At 40.4% G+C, this 20,310-nt stretch overlaps 1 protein-coding gene across 1 annotated transcript in view; it reads right to left on the bottom strand.

Moving 5' to 3' along the window:
- wdfy4 (WDFY family member 4) overlaps window positions 1–20,310 on the bottom strand; it is a 38,249-nt gene that overhangs the window by 16,549 nt on the left and 1,390 nt on the right. The window contains exons 3-45 of the mRNA XM_006807995.3: window positions 19,095–19,206; window positions 18,300–18,424; window positions 18,072–18,200; window positions 17,741–17,930; window positions 17,003–17,192; window positions 16,489–16,649; window positions 15,101–15,333; window positions 14,848–14,987; window positions 14,448–14,578; window positions 14,052–14,153; window positions 13,738–13,928; window positions 12,092–12,819; window positions 11,839–11,932; window positions 11,524–11,738; window positions 11,327–11,430; window positions 11,010–11,202; window positions 10,632–10,708; window positions 10,334–10,552; window positions 10,010–10,194; window positions 9,696–9,927; window positions 9,179–9,330; window positions 8,992–9,103; window positions 8,698–8,888; window positions 8,442–8,594; window positions 8,284–8,357; window positions 7,777–7,935; window positions 7,566–7,654; window positions 7,372–7,468; window positions 7,075–7,277; window positions 6,733–6,899; window positions 6,529–6,648; window positions 6,271–6,450; window positions 6,027–6,185; window positions 5,507–5,633; window positions 5,272–5,423; window positions 4,789–5,027; window positions 4,589–4,704; window positions 4,289–4,480; window positions 4,105–4,211; window positions 1,606–1,683; window positions 1,293–1,484; window positions 1,139–1,208; window positions 840–1,054 (exon numbers count right to left, since the gene is read on the bottom strand). Coding sequence (XP_006808058.2) covers window positions 840–1,054; window positions 1,139–1,208; window positions 1,293–1,484; window positions 1,606–1,683; window positions 4,105–4,211; window positions 4,289–4,480; window positions 4,589–4,704; window positions 4,789–5,027; window positions 5,272–5,423; window positions 5,507–5,633; window positions 6,027–6,185; window positions 6,271–6,450; window positions 6,529–6,648; window positions 6,733–6,899; window positions 7,075–7,277; window positions 7,372–7,468; window positions 7,566–7,654; window positions 7,777–7,935; window positions 8,284–8,357; window positions 8,442–8,594; window positions 8,698–8,888; window positions 8,992–9,103; window positions 9,179–9,330; window positions 9,696–9,927; window positions 10,010–10,194; window positions 10,334–10,552; window positions 10,632–10,708; window positions 11,010–11,202; window positions 11,327–11,430; window positions 11,524–11,738; window positions 11,839–11,932; window positions 12,092–12,819; window positions 13,738–13,928; window positions 14,052–14,153; window positions 14,448–14,578; window positions 14,848–14,987; window positions 15,101–15,333; window positions 16,489–16,649; window positions 17,003–17,192; window positions 17,741–17,930; window positions 18,072–18,200; window positions 18,300–18,424; window positions 19,095–19,206 — 7,095 coding nt within the window. The remainder of the gene's footprint in view (window positions 1–839; window positions 1,055–1,138; window positions 1,209–1,292; window positions 1,485–1,605; window positions 1,684–4,104; window positions 4,212–4,288; window positions 4,481–4,588; window positions 4,705–4,788; window positions 5,028–5,271; window positions 5,424–5,506; window positions 5,634–6,026; window positions 6,186–6,270; window positions 6,451–6,528; window positions 6,649–6,732; window positions 6,900–7,074; window positions 7,278–7,371; window positions 7,469–7,565; window positions 7,655–7,776; window positions 7,936–8,283; window positions 8,358–8,441; window positions 8,595–8,697; window positions 8,889–8,991; window positions 9,104–9,178; window positions 9,331–9,695; window positions 9,928–10,009; window positions 10,195–10,333; window positions 10,553–10,631; window positions 10,709–11,009; window positions 11,203–11,326; window positions 11,431–11,523; window positions 11,739–11,838; window positions 11,933–12,091; window positions 12,820–13,737; window positions 13,929–14,051; window positions 14,154–14,447; window positions 14,579–14,847; window positions 14,988–15,100; window positions 15,334–16,488; window positions 16,650–17,002; window positions 17,193–17,740; window positions 17,931–18,071; window positions 18,201–18,299; window positions 18,425–19,094; window positions 19,207–20,310) is intronic.

Here is a 20,310-nt window from a genome sequence, read left to right as displayed (position 1 = left end):
TTCAGATTGTGCAGCAGTTTCCAACAGTGAAAGCAAACTGGCACCCAGCCTACTGTCTCCAACAATGACTATATTTCAGAAAAAAAATAGTTAAATTTATTGTTATCAAAGATTAAATACATAACAATAAACTTGTTTCCTTATCTCCTTACTGTGCGCTGGACAGATACGCATTATCAGTCTGAGAGTGATTTAGCTGATGATGGGAAGAAGGAGAGAAAAGGAGGACTTTTATTGACTAAGAGCCTAATGTCAGACCATTGATTTCTCCCCACACACATTATTGTCATAATCACACTATTGGCGCTGGCAAGCTAATTATGAGTGGGTCTCCCTTTGTGTGTTACTGCATGTGTGTGTGTTAAGTCTGAGCATGTGTGTGCATTTTTCAGAGCTAATGACTGTGTTCATTTGACAGGAAGCTCAGCAGGACTCATGCACTCAACCACTGCAAGACAACAGGACACACTTGCACACATCACACACTTACTAAGCGGATGTAAGACAGCTTGCATCACCTCCTACTGTTTTTATTAATACTTCTGTCAGAAACATTAAAAGCCGCGGCTGGTTGCCGGAGCGATGAGAGTCCCTGTCAACATGTGCACTGGTTTCTAACTCACTGTAAGAATGAGAAGAGCTGTGCTGGGCCTCAACATTAAAACATTATACTAATGAGGAAAGATGAAATTCTGATAGCAGCACTGGGCAATTGGAATCCCTTAGTCTACATCAGATAATTATGATTGTGAATATTAGTAGGGTGGGAAGCAGTTGTGCTTCTTTTTAGGCCCATGGTTGCAGCCCAGCATACCAACACACACTCCAACCCAAAGTACCTCCTCTCCTGGGAGCAGCTCCTGCAGGATGACACGTATGTCCGGGCAGTCTTGCGTGAGGGAGCAGGGCACAGGAGCTAAAGGGTCGGATAGATCCTCGGTGATAACAGGTGTGTCTTTCAGTGCAGGGAAAAAAGTCAGTCGATCACATAAATGTCCTCCATCCTCTTCCTCGTCATTAACCTCAGCAGCAACTTCACACAAGAGCTTAGGCTCTGTTAGAATGAAAATACATTTTGCCACTGAGCATAATGAGTAAATACAAAAAAGTAAATTAAACAATCAGGTATCATCTTTACCCGCGTCACTTTCTGATCTGTTGTTGCCAACTTCGGACATGTCCGGCCTTATACCCAGCATTCCTAGCGCCTGTTGTAAAAACATATGACATTGTAACAGGTTAGACTGTGCACTATCTGAACATCAAATGTGTTTCACACAAAAGTGTTATACCCGTTTGGACTGTCTCAGAGTCTTTCTGCGAATGCGTGATCTCGTTCGATTGCGTCCTTCAGCAGCGTCTTGCACCCAATCTTGGCTCAACAGCACTCCTGGGCCAGGTCCGAAAACGGCTCTTTCCCTCAGCAGCTCGGCCTCCAGTTTCAGCCACGTGAAGCTCAAATGCTCCCACTCAGAGGCACGTACCTGCGAAACGAAGCAGAATAGTGGGGGGTGAAGTGCCACAGAGGTAAACAGCATTAGACCCGCTTTTAAATTTGTAATAAAATACACTGCAGTGTATTCATGTTAAAAATTTCCATCAAACCTGTAAGTGGTTTGCCCTCATTTTTTCCAACACGTTGTAGCCTCTCTGTCGATGCGATTCCATGTTGGACAAAAACTCCTGCAAAGCAACAAGAGTAACCTGATGGGTGCAAATGAAAAGAGGGGCAGCACAATCACTCTTCCCCCAGCTCATATCGTACAAACACACACAGTACACACCATGTTCACATAAATTGTATATGCATAATAGTATTGTTGTTTCCTCATGCAATTACAATGCATTCATACAATTACATCTGCTCTAAATTGCATTCACTGGGCAAAATAAGCTAGTGGCTACAGTCTTACAATAACCCTGTCTGGAAATGTAATCATTTGTTGGTATTATCTAATTAACATAAACATTAATATTGCTGAGCCACACCACCGTAAAGGGCAAGGTAAGTGTGTGTCTATGCTTTTATATTGTGCGAGTCAGAGTTTATGTGTCGATTAAAAGAGGATAGAAATGAAAAATGAGGGGAAAAAAATAAAACAAAGCCGTGTTGACACTGCAGGATGCTCATGTTCAGCAGACACACTGGGATCATATTCTGACTGTTAACTGCTTCATTAAGCCCATCATCACAGCAGTGCTCGCTGAGAGACTAGTGAAACAACATGTGTCCATCCTCACAGCTGACCCAGGAAAGCCGTTTAATTGACTGAATGAAAATGCGGTAAGTCTTTATATCGAGTCTTATTTACAGATACTAATTCTATTTTGTGAACTATAAACCCACGAACAGAATAATTGATTTCAAGTAGAATAAAAGGAAAAACAACTAGTTCTGCATTACAAGAGATGCAGGAAAAAGGAAAAAGAATTCAAGGGGGGGGGGCGAAATAAAAGTGAAACCCAAAAAAGTTCCAAACTTTGACAAGCTCGCCAGAGAATGAAAAGTGTTTCTCTAAATGACTGACTGCCTATTCAAATGAGAAGTTGTAGGGAAACAGAAATAAAGGGGTAATCTGAGGAGAGATTATAGAAATATTACAGACAGAAAAGAGTGTAATAATGAAGTTTGCAAGCTAGAGCCATGTTGTGACAGATAAACAGCAAGTCGGCGTCATCATCTCCTAATTTCATTCCTTCATTTTGACAAACATAAGTAATATATAGCATTAATTACCCCATTTAGCAGATAGGAACCTCATTGGCTTTTTAAATGCTGCATTAAATACATAACTCATCTCTTCCCTCTGCAATTAACATCAGAACATCACACTCATTTCCATTTTAATGACTTCCCAACAATACGCCACCTTTGATGATAAGGCAACATAATGTCAACTTCATTCTGGGCTGGCAGTGAATGTGTAATGAACTTAACGTGATCATTAGTGCTGTTAATTATCTTTCTAATATGAGGACACAGATATGATTATGGAAACTGCATTCGGTGATGAAATAAATCTCTGGAAGGATTGCACTGAAGCTTGACTGAGGACACAGTCTGCCTATCAGTCTCTATATTCTCATTCATTACCTACAGTGGGCTTTAAAACTCTTTTTTGTTCAATAAATGTACATTTCTGAGCCCAAGAAACTATGCTCAGTGGTCTATGCAACCATGGATCCTGTGTCTGAAAAGAGACTCCCCATAAGCTCGTCACATGCCAAACAAAGGTCATAAGTTGATGATCCAGAAATTAATTAATGACTCACTTGTTTCTTCATGAGGAAGGATGAAAAAAAAAAAAAGGAGCTGACTGGCTGACCATAGCTGATGATTCCATTTTTTTTCCTGAGCACTCAGTGCATGCTGCAACCTATTTTGAGCAAAGTGGTGCAACTCACTGCAGAGAGGGAAAAAAAATTCTCCTCCCTCTTCTTTCCTGCATCTCAGATGGAAAAACAATTCATCACCCTCTCTGATAGCCTGTCAAAGACTGATATGATAAAGAATAACATCAAATGAATAATGTTTTCATCAGATTGGTACCACTATAATTGCCAACCCGATTTCTGTGGGCAAGAGACGTGCGCAAGAACACACACACTTTAAGGGTGTGAGACAGACACACAGACGCGGTAATTTCATGCCTGTGTGCCTGAGTAATATGTCCCTGCTCCCTGCTCCAGATGGCTCGACGTCTTAAGCGTTGTGGGGGAACTAATGATGTGGGCCACGTGTTTTTCGGGGGGAAAAACAACAATAAACGCGTCTTTAACCTTCAGCTGCAAACAGTGTGTTGTAGTGAGTGTTCCCATGGATTGGCCTAACAGATATCAATTACAATGCCCACTCAGGGGCAATCAGCTGTGATAATCCAAATCTATTTAAAGAAATAATCAAACACCCCCACAGGGCTGGATGGCCCACAGCACAAGGATAGTGGTGACTTTGGGATGAGTGTTTGGCACAGAGCTCTAGGATGCAGAGACACATGGGAAAGGTAACAACCCCACAATCCTCACAGGGGGCAACAGTCACAGAGCTCGGGCCTGCTCTGTGCAGAAGAACCAAATACTGAGACAACGTAAGTGCACAATTACCTCTACAGTTACTGACTCTGGAACTGATTTTCCCAAAGCCGAGCGAAGAGCACTGCTGATGTCAAACTTCTTCTGAGAGCTGCTGGCCACTTTCTTATTCTGATACTCTGAAAGAAAGTCAGGGTTTAGATGTCAGTATCATGGCACTAATGGTCAGGCATTACCTCCCATGGCAGGAACTAACCTGTGTGTAGAAGCCAGGCTTTGCGTGCCATCTCCTCCCAAAGAGGACTAATGTCAGTCATGCTGACAGGCTCTGTCTGCACTTTGTGGCTCGCTGAGATCTCTATCTTATAGGTTTCTTCAAGCATGCGTTGCCTCTCCAATATGACCTTTGACCAGCAGGCCTCCACTAAGGACACTAGCTGGCTCTCATCTGCAACACACAAGCACCAAATTGTTCTGAACCATCTAGTGACCTGGTGGACTTAAAATTGACAAAATGTCAGACTAAAGTGATAAAAGTAAAGGAAAATTCACATACCTGTCAAACCATCTCCTCCATTGCTGAGGGAACTGGATTGCTTAGTTTTGGCAAGAGACAGGCTGGATGAACTTCTGCTCAGTTTTTGTGCCACACACCCAAAACCTTCAGGATAGCTACAAAAATGTGAGAGTGTGAATTACCAGTGAATCAGGTTTCAATATGCGCGCGCTTGTGTGTGGGTTTTGTTTTTCTGTTACCTGCCAGAACGTATCAGTAACAAACAGTGAAGAAGGCAAGTAACAAAGTTGGCATTTCCATTGTAAGTTGCCATTACAACATCCCAGCGTTCCATTAAGGTCTGCAATGCCTTGATGACCACTTCCTTTTCTTCTTGGGAATGTCGCGGTTGAGACAAGAAGTAAAGGAGGACTTTATTGGTGCATGAGTAGAGGTCAGACACAATCTTCTCTTTCTGACTTTGGCCTTTCTCTAGAGCCTAGAAGAATACAGCAGTGCATTTATCATCAGTTAAAATAAAACCGAAACAAAATGAGTCATTTGTGCTCTGTGGGCAGATGTTGCACCATAATAATTTAAAGTTCCCACTGATTATAAAATTGTCTCTAAATTAACAATTTATAGAGCAGCTTTGCAAGTTTTGTTAATTTAATATGTACACTTTTTAGAGGAAACATTCACATGCCATTACATGCATGTTTGTGTATGTGCATTTGTCTCACCACCACAATCTGATCTGCGAGGAAGTTGAGCAAAATCTCACAGTCTGCCAAATAAGTTCCGATGTAAAGTTTCAGTAGCAAAGTCTGACTGAAAAGCACCACATTCTCCATCAGTGTAACCATCCGTCCTTCAGGCCTCTCGCTACTGGAGTCTGGGAAATTAAAATAAAAAAATTAAACACACGTTTGTGTACAGAATTCAAGTATTTGTATAAAGCATGGATTGTAATTCTACCTTGTGAACTCAGATGAGTGTTGTTGTCTTCCTCATCGCTGAGCATGTAGATGATGTTTATGACCAGCTCCAGCAACTCACTCTGAAAACTCTGGCTCTGTTCAAATGATGCGCCATCAGGGGAAAACTGCAACATTTAAGTAGTTAAGTGGTTAGAAATTAATGAGACAACATGTTGATAGGTAAAAGTTTTCTCTTTTCATTTGATGTTTGTTGCCATCAGCATCTGCACTTGCAGTGTCTAGCTGAAAACGTGTAGAACTCTGCACTGCTTGCCCTCTTTGTGCTTTGCCCTCCTAGTGGTGAATAATTTAATTGAGAATAGCTTGACTATGCTTGTTTTAGTAACTGAGTATAGAGTGGCACCTTCTGGACAAATGAGAGTTTTACAGTATTACTGTAAAATGAAGAGGCCTCTTCAATGGAAATATATTTTTGTTTGTGATGAGGACATGTTGTCTATGTTTTATATATTTTTTGCCGAAACATTACACAATAACTTGTACGCATGTAAATTCACCTCCAGTAGCAGAACAAAAGGATGAGCGTTGGTGTTGGCAGACACATTGAGAAGACTGTCCATAAGAAGAATACGGATGAAATCAAGGACTGGTTTCTGGGTTTGATGACTCTTGACTGTATCCTCACCTTCACTCACTATGCTGCACTTCCTGGCCCCCTGAAAGACGTGAGAAAATGAGTGAATAAGACCAGAGAGAGGAGAACTGCGAAAGAATTTTGTGGAACTAGAACACCACACAGACCTCTGAAATATCCAGAGGGAACACAACGCCAGCGAGCGCGTGCAGGATTGTGGGTGATGCCCACAGTGGGTCTCTTGGCCGGAGGTTATGAATGAGACAAAGAAACTGCATCACGCTTGCTGGAAGCTGTGACTCCCATGATGTATCAGTGACTGACTTGCACTTCGATGGCGAAAAGGGCTGTAAGAACAAAAGCAAAGTTATTAAACATGATCCATTTCTGGTGAAAAACTTAAGTGCTATGCTTATTTATATTACCTGAGTGACAACAACTTTGACCAATTCCACCATTATTAAACCAGCTTCAACACAGAGGGGCCGGGCAGGAGTCTCCACTTGGTTGTCAATGAGTGGCTGCAGGATATCATCCAAACGAACCTACAGTATATCATAAATTATAACCAAGGCGATTAAGAAGACAGATTACTACATTTAAAAATAAATAAACAACAAATTACCCACATTTCCCTTTGCAGTGTGACTGGTCTTCTTCCCCTGGAGTAGAGCAGCCAGAGCTTCATACACGTGAGGTAGATGAGACTGTTTGATCAGCAACTCCCGCAGTACATCAAAACCAGAACACGTGGTACTGAGGCACTCGTGAGACCAAGAATTGGCTTGAAGATTGTCTGGCAGCATGGCAAAAATTACTGATATTAGTTGGTTTTAGGTGAAATACTTATATGTGTCAAATTAATAAGTAACGTTCTCTATAAAAACTGCTGTTTCGTGTGGTTGTATTAGTACTTAAAAGCAATCAAATTTCTAATTAAACAAGTAAATATAATGTTAAACTTTATGTACCCATGACAGCAAACGGTTCTTCCATGCCCCCAATGAGTGTTCCTGGAAGAACTCCCTCTCTGAAGCTTCTCTGCTGGCTTGGACTTGACAGAAAGTGTGTGAGGAGAATGAGACCCAGTTTAAATGTGGAAGGATGAAGGTGTGGCTGAAGGAAGAACAGGAACCAATCACTGCCCAAGGCATCAAATACGACCTTCTGTTGACTAGCAGGGGGGAAAAAAAATTTCAAGGTTAAGCAAGAAAATTGATAAATTCTTTATGCTCAGAATTTGGATAGCTAAAAGGTAACAGACTCACTCTTTGTTTAAAAAGGTGTCTGACTCAAGGATTTCGCAAAGCAAAAGCAGCATCTGGTTGCGGATCCAGATGAGGCTGGCTGGGCCGGTACTCTGAGCTGCAGCACAGGGGAGACAGGCCTGGCTCAGTACAAGTAACAACTTGAGTTAAACATGAGACACTATGAGATACAGTTTTGGTTTTTTGTGCTGTACCTGGCACATCTTGTGAAACATCAGATATTTCACCGCTTTCTGGTGCATTACTAGAAGGAGGAAGAGTGTAGACCAGGAAAAGCCCAAGTCTAATCAAATAAAAGGAATCCAGAGAAAGTATGAGCCCTTACAAACCATAATGAGATAACATACTTTTTTAAAAATGTCACAAAAGGACAGTTGTTGTTGACAGTGCGTTCCCTGTCTATACCTGCTTATGTCAGTTGCAGTCAAGTAAACCTTAAGGAGAGATGTGATGACACGAGAAATAACCACAACCTTCTGAATGGTCACAGCAGGGTCACACAACTCAAATAGCAGCTTTGGTAACATGTCCACGCTGTGGATGACTGCTGCATTCCCGTTGTCACTGTTGAGGATACCGTGAGGGAAAGGCAAACAGTATTAATATCAATCGCAATCTGTTCCCACAGACAGAAAATCTAATACAGCAATCCACTCAAACATTCACTCTTCTCTTCAGCCTCTGTCGCTGATTCTGTTGAACATTCCCTTGACTTTCTGTCATACAGTTCCAGGATATCGATGGGAAGCTGTTATAAATGTTGACAGAACAGCCGATAAAGTCTGTCATCAATTCTGAACAAAAGCCTCTTTTGTGCCCCGTACCTTGTCAATCATGCGAGTTAATAATAAATTAGCTACTACACATGTAGACACTGTGGTCGGGTTACACGTTGATAACAGTGGAAATTACCCTGAGGAATTCAGGATTTCAGCAAAGTAGTTCAGAAGTGAAAGGTGCAGACTGTCTGGAGTATTCTGCCACACCTGAAAAACAGAGAGACATTAAGATTCCCGCTAGCCTTCAAACATAAAATAAAAAAAATAACAGGGTAAAATTTGGATACCCACATCTAGGTCACACAGCAGAGCTTGGAAAGCAGGTGTTTTCTGTAGGCAACCAGATCCATAGCCCGGCTCAAATGAATTTGTGAGATGCAGAACCAACTGAAAGGTTCGGTGGCTGACCAGACTGCTCTTCATCTTCAGCAGGAAAGCTAGCAGCTACAAGGACATACATAAAAAGAGATAACAACTGTAAACAGCAGATATTTATGTATTTTAATAAATCAACTGTGCTACTCCAGCACACGAAGATCTCACAGACCTTGTATCCATTTATGCGGTTCATTTCCTGCTGCATGGCAGAGTTGGTCTCCAAAACAGAATGAAGGACTTTAACTGCTGCATACAAAGAGCTATCATCTGGTGCCATTGCAACCAGACTGAGAACAACAGCAGGTCCACCGACGTACAGAAAACCATTAGATGCCGAACTAGGGGTGAACGTACGCACACCTAGAAGGAAGTAGTCAAACATAAAACAATAAATAAATGAATAAATAAATAAATAATGTGTCAGTAATAGGGAACAACAGTTTCAGTGCAATATTTGAATTACCAAAATGTCCAACCAGCGCTGCTCCTATGGTACGAGCTGTACCACTCAGGTGTTGGCTGATGTTTTGAGCAAGGAACACAGGGGTGGACTGATCGCGACATGTTATCCCCATCTGCAATTACACACATGGATTACTAAAATCTATTAAAACAACAAACAATTAGTTTCAACAAAAGGCTCACCTTACCTCTTTAGCAATCAGCCTGCAATCCACCTCGTTGTAATCCTCTCTGATCTGAACAACAGTTGTTAATGTGGAAACTGCTGGGTTAATGCCAAATGAGATCCTCTCCTCAGGAACAAGTCTGAGAGGGAGAGAGTCATGATCTCGATCATGGCCTGGACACAAGCAGAGAGGTAAATACAGACCGGTGAAGTATATCAAGTCCAGCGAGTGAAGCTAAACAATGCACAATGGATGGATTCACATAATGGATCACAATAAACTGTCAAAGTCTGTATATTAAGAAAAACTACTTGCAATTACATGCAACTGATGTGATAATTTAAAATAATCTACCATGATGGTTTTTTTTGAATGAGAATCGTTATGACACTATTATACTTGTACTTAATTGTAGGTTTACATGATGAAAACTCATGACAAAAGACAAAATCAGACTAAACCTAAAGTGCCTATTTAGGATGACTCACTAAAACTGAACAAAGAAGAGATGTGTGAAATTAGTGCAACGCTGACTCACTTGTGTTTCGCAAAGCCAGAAAGTTGCCAAGGTATGCGGTGCCTTGTGTGTATATAGCACCCACTGCCTCAGAGCTCAAAGCTTCTTCGAAAAGGTAAGAAGGACCCACTCGCCACACTACAGCAGCATATTCCTTCCAGAGAGGAGGTGTCCCCATTACTCCATATACATCAATCACAGCTGAGGGGTCCATGGAGACATATTGGCCAGGGAATGGCTGAATATACTTCATCTGACAGGAAATGGACACATGAATGAACACATGAATGCTACAGTAAGACTTTGAATCAGTTCAGCTTCTCTCAGCAGCATACCTTTCCTGTCCCCACTGCTTTGCCATTGAAGTAGGCCGAGGTCACACAGCTCTTCTTCAAGTCTTTGGCCATGACCACAGCCAGATGGTGCCACTGACCTGGAACCAGCATACTGGAGCAACGGAACCTCAGCGACGTAGGCAAAGATGTGGGACTGCTAACTTCAGCTTCCGGCTCCATCATATCTGTTGAAAAACATGGAGGATAATGGTCTCTGTAGTTTAAACACCTCACTGCAAAAACACTGATGTTTTTAACTAAAAATTAATTAAAATTCAAAACAAATTCTGTAAAGTTCATACCAAGACCAAACAGTACTCTCACCTAGATATGTTAATGCTTCCTCCTCTGTAGAGATTACCAGACAGCCGTCATAGGCTGAGAAGGAGATGGACAAACAGATGTACTGTTGTTCAGTGCGGGACATGTGGCGAACCACAGACAGTAAGCGGATTGGGTGGGAATCGCAGGCTGAACTGAACCTGTTGATCTGGAACCAGCAGGTAAATGAAAGACCAGCTGCAGGTGGAAAACTTCTGCAGTCTAAAATATGAGAGGGAACTGATTAAACAGTTATTCAGAATCACGCACAAATCTGCAATAATAAAGTATGGGGACTTGCCTCCTCCAATTCCACCTGTTGAGACTGAATCAGCAGTCACGCCTTTCACTGTGGCCAGAGAGGGGAGGAAAAGACAGCTACAAAGCAAAATGTTACATTACAAGTATTTAGCAAATGGCTGATTTATTTATTTATTTTAATTATAGGGTAATTTTATGTACAACACTTACAGCACAATATTTTATTAAGGTAATGATTTAAAATTCTTATCTCTTTTCACTACTGTATGCTCAATATTTTTCCTTTCTTATCACTTGATGAAATCTGATACTGCAGCAAAAAACCCCAACAAAAAACAAAACAAAAAAAACCCATCAAATCATCTACTCTATTTAATATTGCAAGAGTAGTCAGAAGCTCAGTGAAGCAAGAACTCACCCATATCCACTCTCACTCATGTCAAACTCTACAAAAGCAGGTGAGCAAGAGAGTCTGTGTGGTTTAAAGGTCCGCGGTGAAGTCATGGACACGAGACTGAGGATCTGGTGGACAGGGATTGCTGAACCAATGGAGTTTGTAGACTGCAACAAACTGAAGCTGCGCTTCAATGTCTTTACCCCTGTATTGTGACCTGGTTTAGTCAACAAGCAAAATCTAATGTGTTTCATGTATTATAACCAAAGCTAAATCTCAAGAGGATGAAATGAAATATTTATTGATTTAAAAAAAAAAAAAAAAAACTGACACATGTGTACCATTTGATACAGGTCCGTTGGTTTCTGGGTTACATTCTGACTGTATTTGATTGGCTGTTTTGTCTCCCAAACACATGAGAGGATCCCCCAAACACAGGAATTTTCTGAGGAGGGAAAGGTTATATAGATAATATTGTAAGTTAAGTACAAAAAAGAAATACTTTGAATATAAACTCCAGTTTATGTGCATAACTGACCTGAAGTCTGAAGGAGTGATGGACTGGGAAGAGAGCTTCTCCAAAATGCGTGTAACAGGTAGATGTAGTGGGTGGTTAGGAGTGAGCAACATGCTCTGACAGTGAGCCAGGAGGATGGAGACCAGCCCACCCTCGCACATAATCTGACGGTTTCGCTCAGATTTGACCATTGCCTGGATGTGGTGTGCCAGTGAGAGTTGGACTTCCATTGAGAGCTGTGAAAGAGGAAAATTAATTTCTCTAATGCCGGGCCTCTTTGAGGATTAAAAAGTATGGCACATTAGAGATTGTAAAATGTCAGGTATGGAAAGGTACCTGTGGGTCCTCGTGAGTAAAAACCGATGGAAGGAGAGTCATAATAACTCTGATTGCTCCTGGGTGAAGAATAACAGGATCACAACTGAACCTACTATAAACCAGGCAACATAAAAATAAAAAAAGAGATTAAAAAAAGGGGGGGAAAGGGTCAATACTTGACATCACAGACAATTAGTACATTTATGTGTACAATTTAGATGTGAATGCATAAACTTATATTAAGAAAAACCCTCCAAAATGAAATATCCACCTGTACTGAGAGTCCGTGCAAACTGAGGGACTCCTGGGCACCATGTTTCTGGAACTTCCCTGTTTGTCCTCCATGGACTGTGAGCCTGATCCCAAGTGGGCAGGAGGAGATCCTGAATAAACTCCTTCATGTGCTGCTGTTCCATTTGATTTCCTTTTATCGTCATCACATCCATCCTCTCGCTCTGGTCCCAAATTTAACTTCTGAGGAGAGTATGTTCCTGTGGCAAACTGGTCGAGAAAGGAGAGCAGCCTTATACATGTCTGAAGAGTGAGAGGCAGATTGGGCTGTGGTGTGGAGGGAGAGGCAGAAGATACAGGGGATTCTGCCAAATCAACAAACTGGTAGAAGCTCTTTCCAGAAGCCTGGTTTTCTTCTCCAGTCCAGGGACAGGAGCACTTTTCACCAACCCACTTCTCTCTCCCAGAGCCTTCAGCATGGAAGCAGCCTAGCTGAAGTAGAGCCTCTGCCAGTTTTTCATAAAAGCCACCAGTCTCAAAATGATGGGCATTTGCAGTGTGAAGATGCACAACCACAGACAAAATGTGCAATGTGAGGAGGAGGTGGTCAACTAGTGGTTGATGCCCCAGTGACTTCCACACTTCTCCCTGCGGAGGGTTAGATAGGGCTCCTTCCATGTCCGTCACCAGAGACAACAGTCCAGTGAAGCCTCCCGCCCTCCTGAAGGCATCCCAACTGTTGGGGCTTTCCAAGACCTTCAACAAAGACTGAAATACCAAAGACAGAACTGAGACCATTTGGACAATCTGCATGTACACTAAAATACATTTTAGCTTAATAATACATTTACACAGTAGATTCTGATAAAGCATTGACAGATAAAGCAATGTAATAGGCACTAAGCCTAAAATCTTGGCTTTTAAAAGATCTCCCCATTCAATTAAAACAGTGTCATAAAAAATAGATGAAACGTATAGATAAATCATAAATCATTTCTGGTAACTAGTTTTTGGAAGTGAACAAAATCACATTAGCCTTTATCAAATTTAGAGAACTAATCCATCAGGTAGGTAATGTGTGAGACAGAACGCAGGGGAAAATGTGATTAACTGAAACTGGAGTAATCACAATGGCTCTCAACACTTGCTAGCCCAGGTCGCACCCAATCTGATTGCCACCTGCTATAACCATGTTAGCACAAAGAACAGACACACACATACACACATACCCACATATCCAGAAAAAAAGCGCGCATGTGTGCACAAACAAGCACACGCACTCACACACAAAGTGCACATAATATCAGCAAGTAAGTGGTCTTCTTGCTGCCATCTATAAAAATGGACACATACAGTAGGTGTGTAACTTGGTTAAGTCTAATCAGATCTGTCCCATTCACTGATCTGATAGAGGTGGTAATCTTCTGAGTGCCACAGCACAAGGCTGCAGGTCTAATCAAATCGGTCCAGAGTTAACAGCTAAACGCATTTTAGCAAATCAATCTGCATTTGTCCATAATGGAATAAGAGTCCCACATGCTAAGAAAATAAATTCAGAAGCTTATTATGTTTTAAGTGTATTACTATTTGTTATGATGTGATATAGAGGCTACATGCACAGTTCAACTTAGATCACTGGATGTGTGTGTGTGAGGTTGTCTCTGATGGAGGGTCCATGTAAAGTACCTGCAAAAGGTCTTGCTTTAATCCAAGTTCCTGCTGTGTGGAGGAGCAGAGAGCTCCGATGGCTGTACTCATGAATTCCTCTGGGTTAATCTCAGCTAGCTGCTCCAAAATGCTCAAAGTGGACTCTCGATACTGATCCACATCCAAGAAGATCTTGATATAGGGAATCATACCAAGGTCTCGCACTGAAACTGGAATACATGTGCAAAACATTTAGCAAAAACAGTGTGCAGCTTCAAGACAAATGAAAGAAAGAAATATTTATTATGCCTGGTACACAAGTTACTGGATATGGAAAGTATGACTGCATGTACCTGTGTTTTTGATTGAACGCAGAGTAAGGGCTGACACAACTTGAAGCATGCAAGTAGTGAGCAGTTTCTCGCCGTCCTCGACACATGGCAGCTGCTGAGAATCTAAAGAGAAGGTGTGAACCGCAGGGCACATAGTCAGGATGAAAGATGCACTTTTCAGGTTACATTTCCCTGCTAGACCAAAGGTACATGCCCAAATACAAAGAAGCATGAGAGTTTCATTACACAATGACACACTTTGTATTCTTAAGTACTCTTTCATGGCCAAGTATTCTGTTCATTCCCAAGTTTTCTGTAACGGCAGGCGTTATGTCACACAAGCACCCTTTGTCTGCACTTAGTACTTGTACAACTAATTATATGACAAGTTGAGGAAACTGAAACAATCATTTATACCCATTTTAGGACAAGAGACTACTCCAGCCTTCCTCAGGATTTTAGCTCTCCTGCGGAGTTCTCCAAGCAGCAGCTCCAGCAGACCCAAGGCAGTTAGTGCCTCAGATAGCATTGCACTGTGCATAGTCATCCTTCAAAACAGAGATTTTATTTAAAGAAATTAAAAGAGCAGTACACATCATTTTTAATATTTAAAGACAGACATTTAAATTATCTGAATAACCCACCTTTTTTGCTTTTAAAGACAACTGTTTTTTGGCTACATTCTTTTTTAAAGTAATTTCACTAACAAGACCAAAAACAATATATATATATATTTTTATTTTAGGATTAAAAAAAATAAATGAGCAAGCAAGAACATACTGAAAAGATAAATATTTTAACAACTTGCACTGCTTACTTGTGAAAACTCTTAAGAGCCACCACTCCAAATTCTATCCCTGCCACCGCACCGGCCAGAGTCCCAGCCCAGCTCTGCTTCAACACATTCAACAGTGCACGCAAAGTCTCATGGGGGATGTAGTTCAACTTAAATATCACCTGTTTAAAATAAAAAATAAATAAATAAAAGATATTTAATCAGGCCCTGTATGCTTATTGCATTGATGACAAAGGATGCGTGTGTATTTTACTGTCAATATCAGAAATTATACCATCTCTACAAGGGAAAAGAAGAGTTTCTGGACGGGAGCTGGTTTACGCCACACACAAGTAGCCAGCTGGGCCACTGACTGAACAGTCCACTCCAAAAGGAAAAAATTGGCTGGGTCTCTCTCCCATATTGTCTGTAAGGTTCGAAGAAGCTGGCAGGCCAGCAGAGAATCCTCAGAATGAATCAAGGAGGCCTGCAGCAAGTGGAAGGCACGAAGGTTCTTCACCGCCAAACCTGGAGACACGAGTATGGAAACTAAAATGTGTCCAAAGACTAGAACACTTCTCAAAATAAGATTTTTGCTTTTAGATGTGATCAGATTTGAGAAAGTATGTTCTATATGAATGGGTAGGGAATGCACTCTTATACTACTTTATGACACCGAGTAATGTGAAACTATATCAGTTTGAGGTCAATTTAGCTAAAAGATGTTTTGAATTTAAAACTTAAATTATCCGATTTTGCTCTGGCATGCAAATTCCTGGCATCACAATGCGAATGTCATAGGAAAACAAAGACATAAACAACAGAGCACATGTTCAATCTCACAAACCTATTGAGTTATACAAGCAAAGATTTGATAGTGTTGCATGCATAGGTGCAAAAGAAAAGTAGCATGATCTACCTTGATAGAGTTTGTTTACTGTACTGTCAAAATATTAAGAGGAGGCCTTACATTTAGGTGCCAAAACACACTTATGTTTGTCATGAATAAATAAAAGGCTGGTTAGTAATAGGATTCATTTTCTCGATTAAACAAAATTGCATCAAAACCAAATAAGGTCAGCATAAAACAGTCCCTGGTCCCTCTGCTGGAAACAGATCTACTCCTTGATGTGATAGATGGGTGTTGAGTGTGTGTCTGTGTGTACGCTGGGATGATATGTATGTGTTTGTTATGGACACTCTATTTATGAGTGTTGATAGAGGTGTGTGTGCATCCATGATAGATGACTGGTTGCTGTAGGCCAGTGGTGAATGGATGTGGGGCATCCTAACAGAGTTAGAGGGGAAGCCTCCACTTCATCATCCCAGACATAATCACCTCAGCTTCCTGTTAACCCGAGGGGCGTTGTGTGCTGCAGTGGGGGTAGCTGTATGGGGAGTCAGGATGAGTGGGAAATCATAGGAAGTGGGTAGTGTAGTTTGGGTGGGTTATATAAAGGCAAAAGTGCAAAGGAGGGATGACCTGTGTGGTTCTTCTGGGAGGGAAATCTGATTCTGTCTTTGCTGAGCCATGCAACTGATATTAATTAGATGGTTTGGAATATGAAGCATCTCTTCCAAATACAGAGTTTATCCACAAGGTACAATCAGCTCTTAAGTGATAATTAGGGACAGGTGCCCTGAGAATAACAATAGAGAGCTTATTATGAAGGCTTGGCCTACCTTTAGTGAGTGGAGGTTCAAATTTAAAGCCTGAAGGTTGGGGGTTGGTGACACAAAGAGCCACTTTCAGCTCAGTTTTTCCAAGAAGAGTGAAAGACCCAATGAGAGCCAGTAACTCCTCCACAGGCTGAAACTGCTCTAAGGACACGCCCTCCTCACAGCTAATGATTTTATAACAATAGGAGACAACAAAGATAAGAAATGATGAGTAGAAATAAATATTTAAAGATAAGCTCTTTACTAAAGATAAATAAAGCTTCCTCTGTGCTGGCCAACCAAATTGATTTTATATGAAACATTTCATTACTTGAAGTGGTTGTATCCTAATAAATCCCACTTAACTTTCACTAATGTGCATCTCCTTGCTTAAAAAGACCAACAAAACAACAATACAATTCTTTTAACATATTTAGTTGTCTTTAGATAAGTATGTCTGCTTAATATGTTTAAATTGGGTATCATTAACTTCAGCTTCTGTTTCATTGTCTTTTGTGTCAGCGACCTTTATTCTCACCGTTTCAGGATATTCTCGAGGGCCTTGTAACCATTGTTTGTGTCAAACTCGATGAAGAGGGCTGGACTGAGGTGATAGGTGTCTCTAATGAAGCTAAACACAGCCACAGCCACCTCAGCTAGCAGTGATCCTGAGACATCACCAGTGATGTGCAAGAGGTTCTGGATGCAGATGCGAACACAGTTTTTGCCTAATAAGAAAAGCAGTGTTCCTGGTTAGCGAATTGACAACAACATCCATTTTACAGTTTACAGTTCAATCAAACAATTTTTTTCAACCACACGTCTTTATAGCAGTCTTGAATAGTGACTTAATAAAATGTTTTTCTTAGTGCAAAGTTCAGCAAAGTTCCCCATCTGCAGTAGAATGTTAATTCCACAGCAAAGCGGCACAGAGTCAATTGAGCAAAATACCACATGGAAAAGTGTTGATAGCATCTTGGTATCCAAAATAAATTGAGTAAACCCATGTGCACTAGAACATTCGAATGAATTATTTGTGCTTATTAAGGCTTCATGTGACTTTCAGTACAACTCTGTTGAGATGTTAGATCATGTTTCTTGCTATAATTAATTCATTACTGCACAAATCACTTCCCACTCATGCTATTATGTATCCTGTTTTGACACAATATTTAAGAGGGCAATGAGGCCTATTACAAGTAAGAAAAAAATCAATTAGAAGACTATACTTGCTACAAAAATGTTAATTACTGCAAATATTTGTGTTTTATCTTACCTAGTAAGCTGGGGACAGTGTTGCTTGTTGCTACAGCAGAGACTGCTTTGAGGATGCGGGAGGCTTGATACCTCCAGGTGGCACTGGTCTGATCCCATAATGATGTGAGACCAATAATAAGACACTGCAGTTCCTGAGTCTCTACCAGTATCTCCACGTTGACTGGCAGCCTACACAGCTGAAGAATAACCTAAAAGAGAAAGACAAGAGAAGTATGGTTTGTCAAAAATTGGGGAAAGAAGAAAATGTAAGTTTGCACAACAGAAAAACAAAATCACAGAAATAAAAATAACCCATTGCCATCTAAAGGGAGAAGTCAGTTGTTACTAACCTGTGTTAATGTTTCCTGAAAGGTTTCTTCTATTCTGATGCTCTCCTTTTTAGATGGAAGGCACACTAGAAGGTACAGACATTTCATCAAAGCACCAGGGAGTTCTTGATTTATACATGACAGTATATCCTGAAAACAAACACATAATTAATTCACCTGATCAACTAAAAATATGGAGTAGTAACCCGACTGAAACTTTACTATGCTTTAAAACTGTTAATGACTCACTGAGCTGTCAGCTGTAAGCAGCAAGAGAGACTTTAACAGCAGCCATCCTAAACTTTCTTCCATTTCATGATTTGTGTCATTATCTGGCCTCTTGAAGAACTGCACCACCTTTTCACGGGCCTCCTCTGAGAGATTAAAAACAAACAAATTAAACAGATTTCTTGTGACAATCTGAAAGCATTAATGCAACTCAAAAACAGTTTGCTCAATTTAGTTCTTTACCATGTGCTTAGCTGGCATAATCATAAATCCAAATTAACAAACAGATATTTTTTTAAGTTAGAAGTGTTTCAGTAAAGTATAACTAAATAGAATTTATTTAATACACAACAGTTTCTAGTAAATTAATTTAAAATGAAATGAAGGTTAAACTTGAGAAGAGGTAAATCACTAATAAGATACTACAGGGACCATGCTGGCCTTTTTCTAAATTAAATCACGTGTCTAAAAGAAGAAGCATTTACTTCCTCAAATAACTTTCTCTTTCTTATCTAAAGAAATATACAGTTTCATAAACAACGGGCAACAGTTGGAACAGACAGTAAGACAGGAGAGAGACAGAGAAAGAAATATAAAACCAGAAAAGTGGTAACCTCTTTCTGTGTTTTCATAATTTTTTAGAACAGTCTGCATTACACTGTACTGCATGCTTTTGATTTTCAATATGCATCCCATTTACCAAGTGGCCAAAATAACTGACTGAAAAAATAGCGACACCCAGAAATAGCAGAAGTAGGTGGAGGAAAGTCCCAAAGTCTTAATTTACTGTGCTATATTTACTGTAAGAAGCAGTACCTGCAGGTCTGTCTGCCAGTCTCTTGTGGACAATGCTGATGACAGTGTCAGCAGTGAGAGCTGCGAGCCCCTTGATGTCCAAACCTTCAAATCGGCCACCATCTTCACAGGCCTGGAATCGAAGAATAGAAACCATCACATGTATTTTGACTTATGTCGTCATGATGCCAGGTCTCTCTTGGAAATTAGATTTTTAATCTCAGTGAGATGTTTTACCTGGATAAATAAAAGACTAATAAAAAAAATAATAAGAAGAAGATGCTGATTTTTGTAAATGTAGCCATGTACTAAGTTACATGTTGTTCACACCATTTCCCGATCTCTATACAACAAAATACAGTCCCAATACCTCTCTGAAAACCTTTAAGTAAAAACTGAGAACAGAAATATTGATTTGGATTTGATGTGCTGTCAACATGTTTGATGTAACCAATTTAATTAGTAAGAGTTCTCTCTGCGAATTACTTTGAAACTGAGTGTAAGAGTAAGTTAAAATGCAACTGATTCAGTAGCAAATCTCGTCAGCTTGACATTAAGATAACTAATATTTTACTTAACTAAGTACTTGGCATTAAGTTAAGTAACATATTACATTTAGATCGCTGTTTTATACTATAAATAATGAATAACGCACACTATACAGTCTTCAGTTCCATGAGAAAATATCAGATTTTACTTAGTTTGCTAAAGATGGACTTATGAGGTTGTGAGGTTTTCACATACAACCACACACAGCCATCAGGTTCCGTGTGGTTGTATGGAGACTAATTATGTCTGCATTTGTAAGAACACAGTGGTGAAACAGTGCATGCAAGTGTTACAAAAAACAGTAAGGGTTCCTCATAACTGGGATGCATCGAGAGAGGAAAAAACGAAAAACCTCTTTCACCAGTTAATCAAAGTAAGGCATGAAGCCACCAATTTAAAGGAGTTTTTTTTTTATTATTATTATTATTATCTAAAGATACAGGAACAACATACACAATAGTTCGGGAACCATTCAGTGATAAGATCACCTAAGGTTGAAACATCTGACTGTCATCTAATGTTGCTTTAAGTCTTCATTCCTGGGGTTTAAAGCATTTCCAGATGCCACACTGTCTCCAGCAATCTACTTACTCATTTCAAAGTTGATTATAAATTTGAACTTAGGCCCCACTGCAAACTGGAATGGCATAATCTAATAAAGGCTCTCAAGAAGAAAATTTGTTGTGTG

The sequence above is a fragment of the Neolamprologus brichardi genome, chromosome 13 (genome assembly GCF_056152115.1).
Source record: "Neolamprologus brichardi isolate AB-2024 chromosome 13, ASM5615211v1, whole genome shotgun sequence".
In the NCBI taxonomy this organism is placed as follows: Eukaryota; Metazoa; Chordata; class Actinopteri; order Cichliformes; family Cichlidae; genus Neolamprologus; species Neolamprologus brichardi.
The sequence above is the reverse complement of the archived record's forward strand: the minus strand, read 5'-3'. Positions and strand labels throughout refer to the sequence as shown.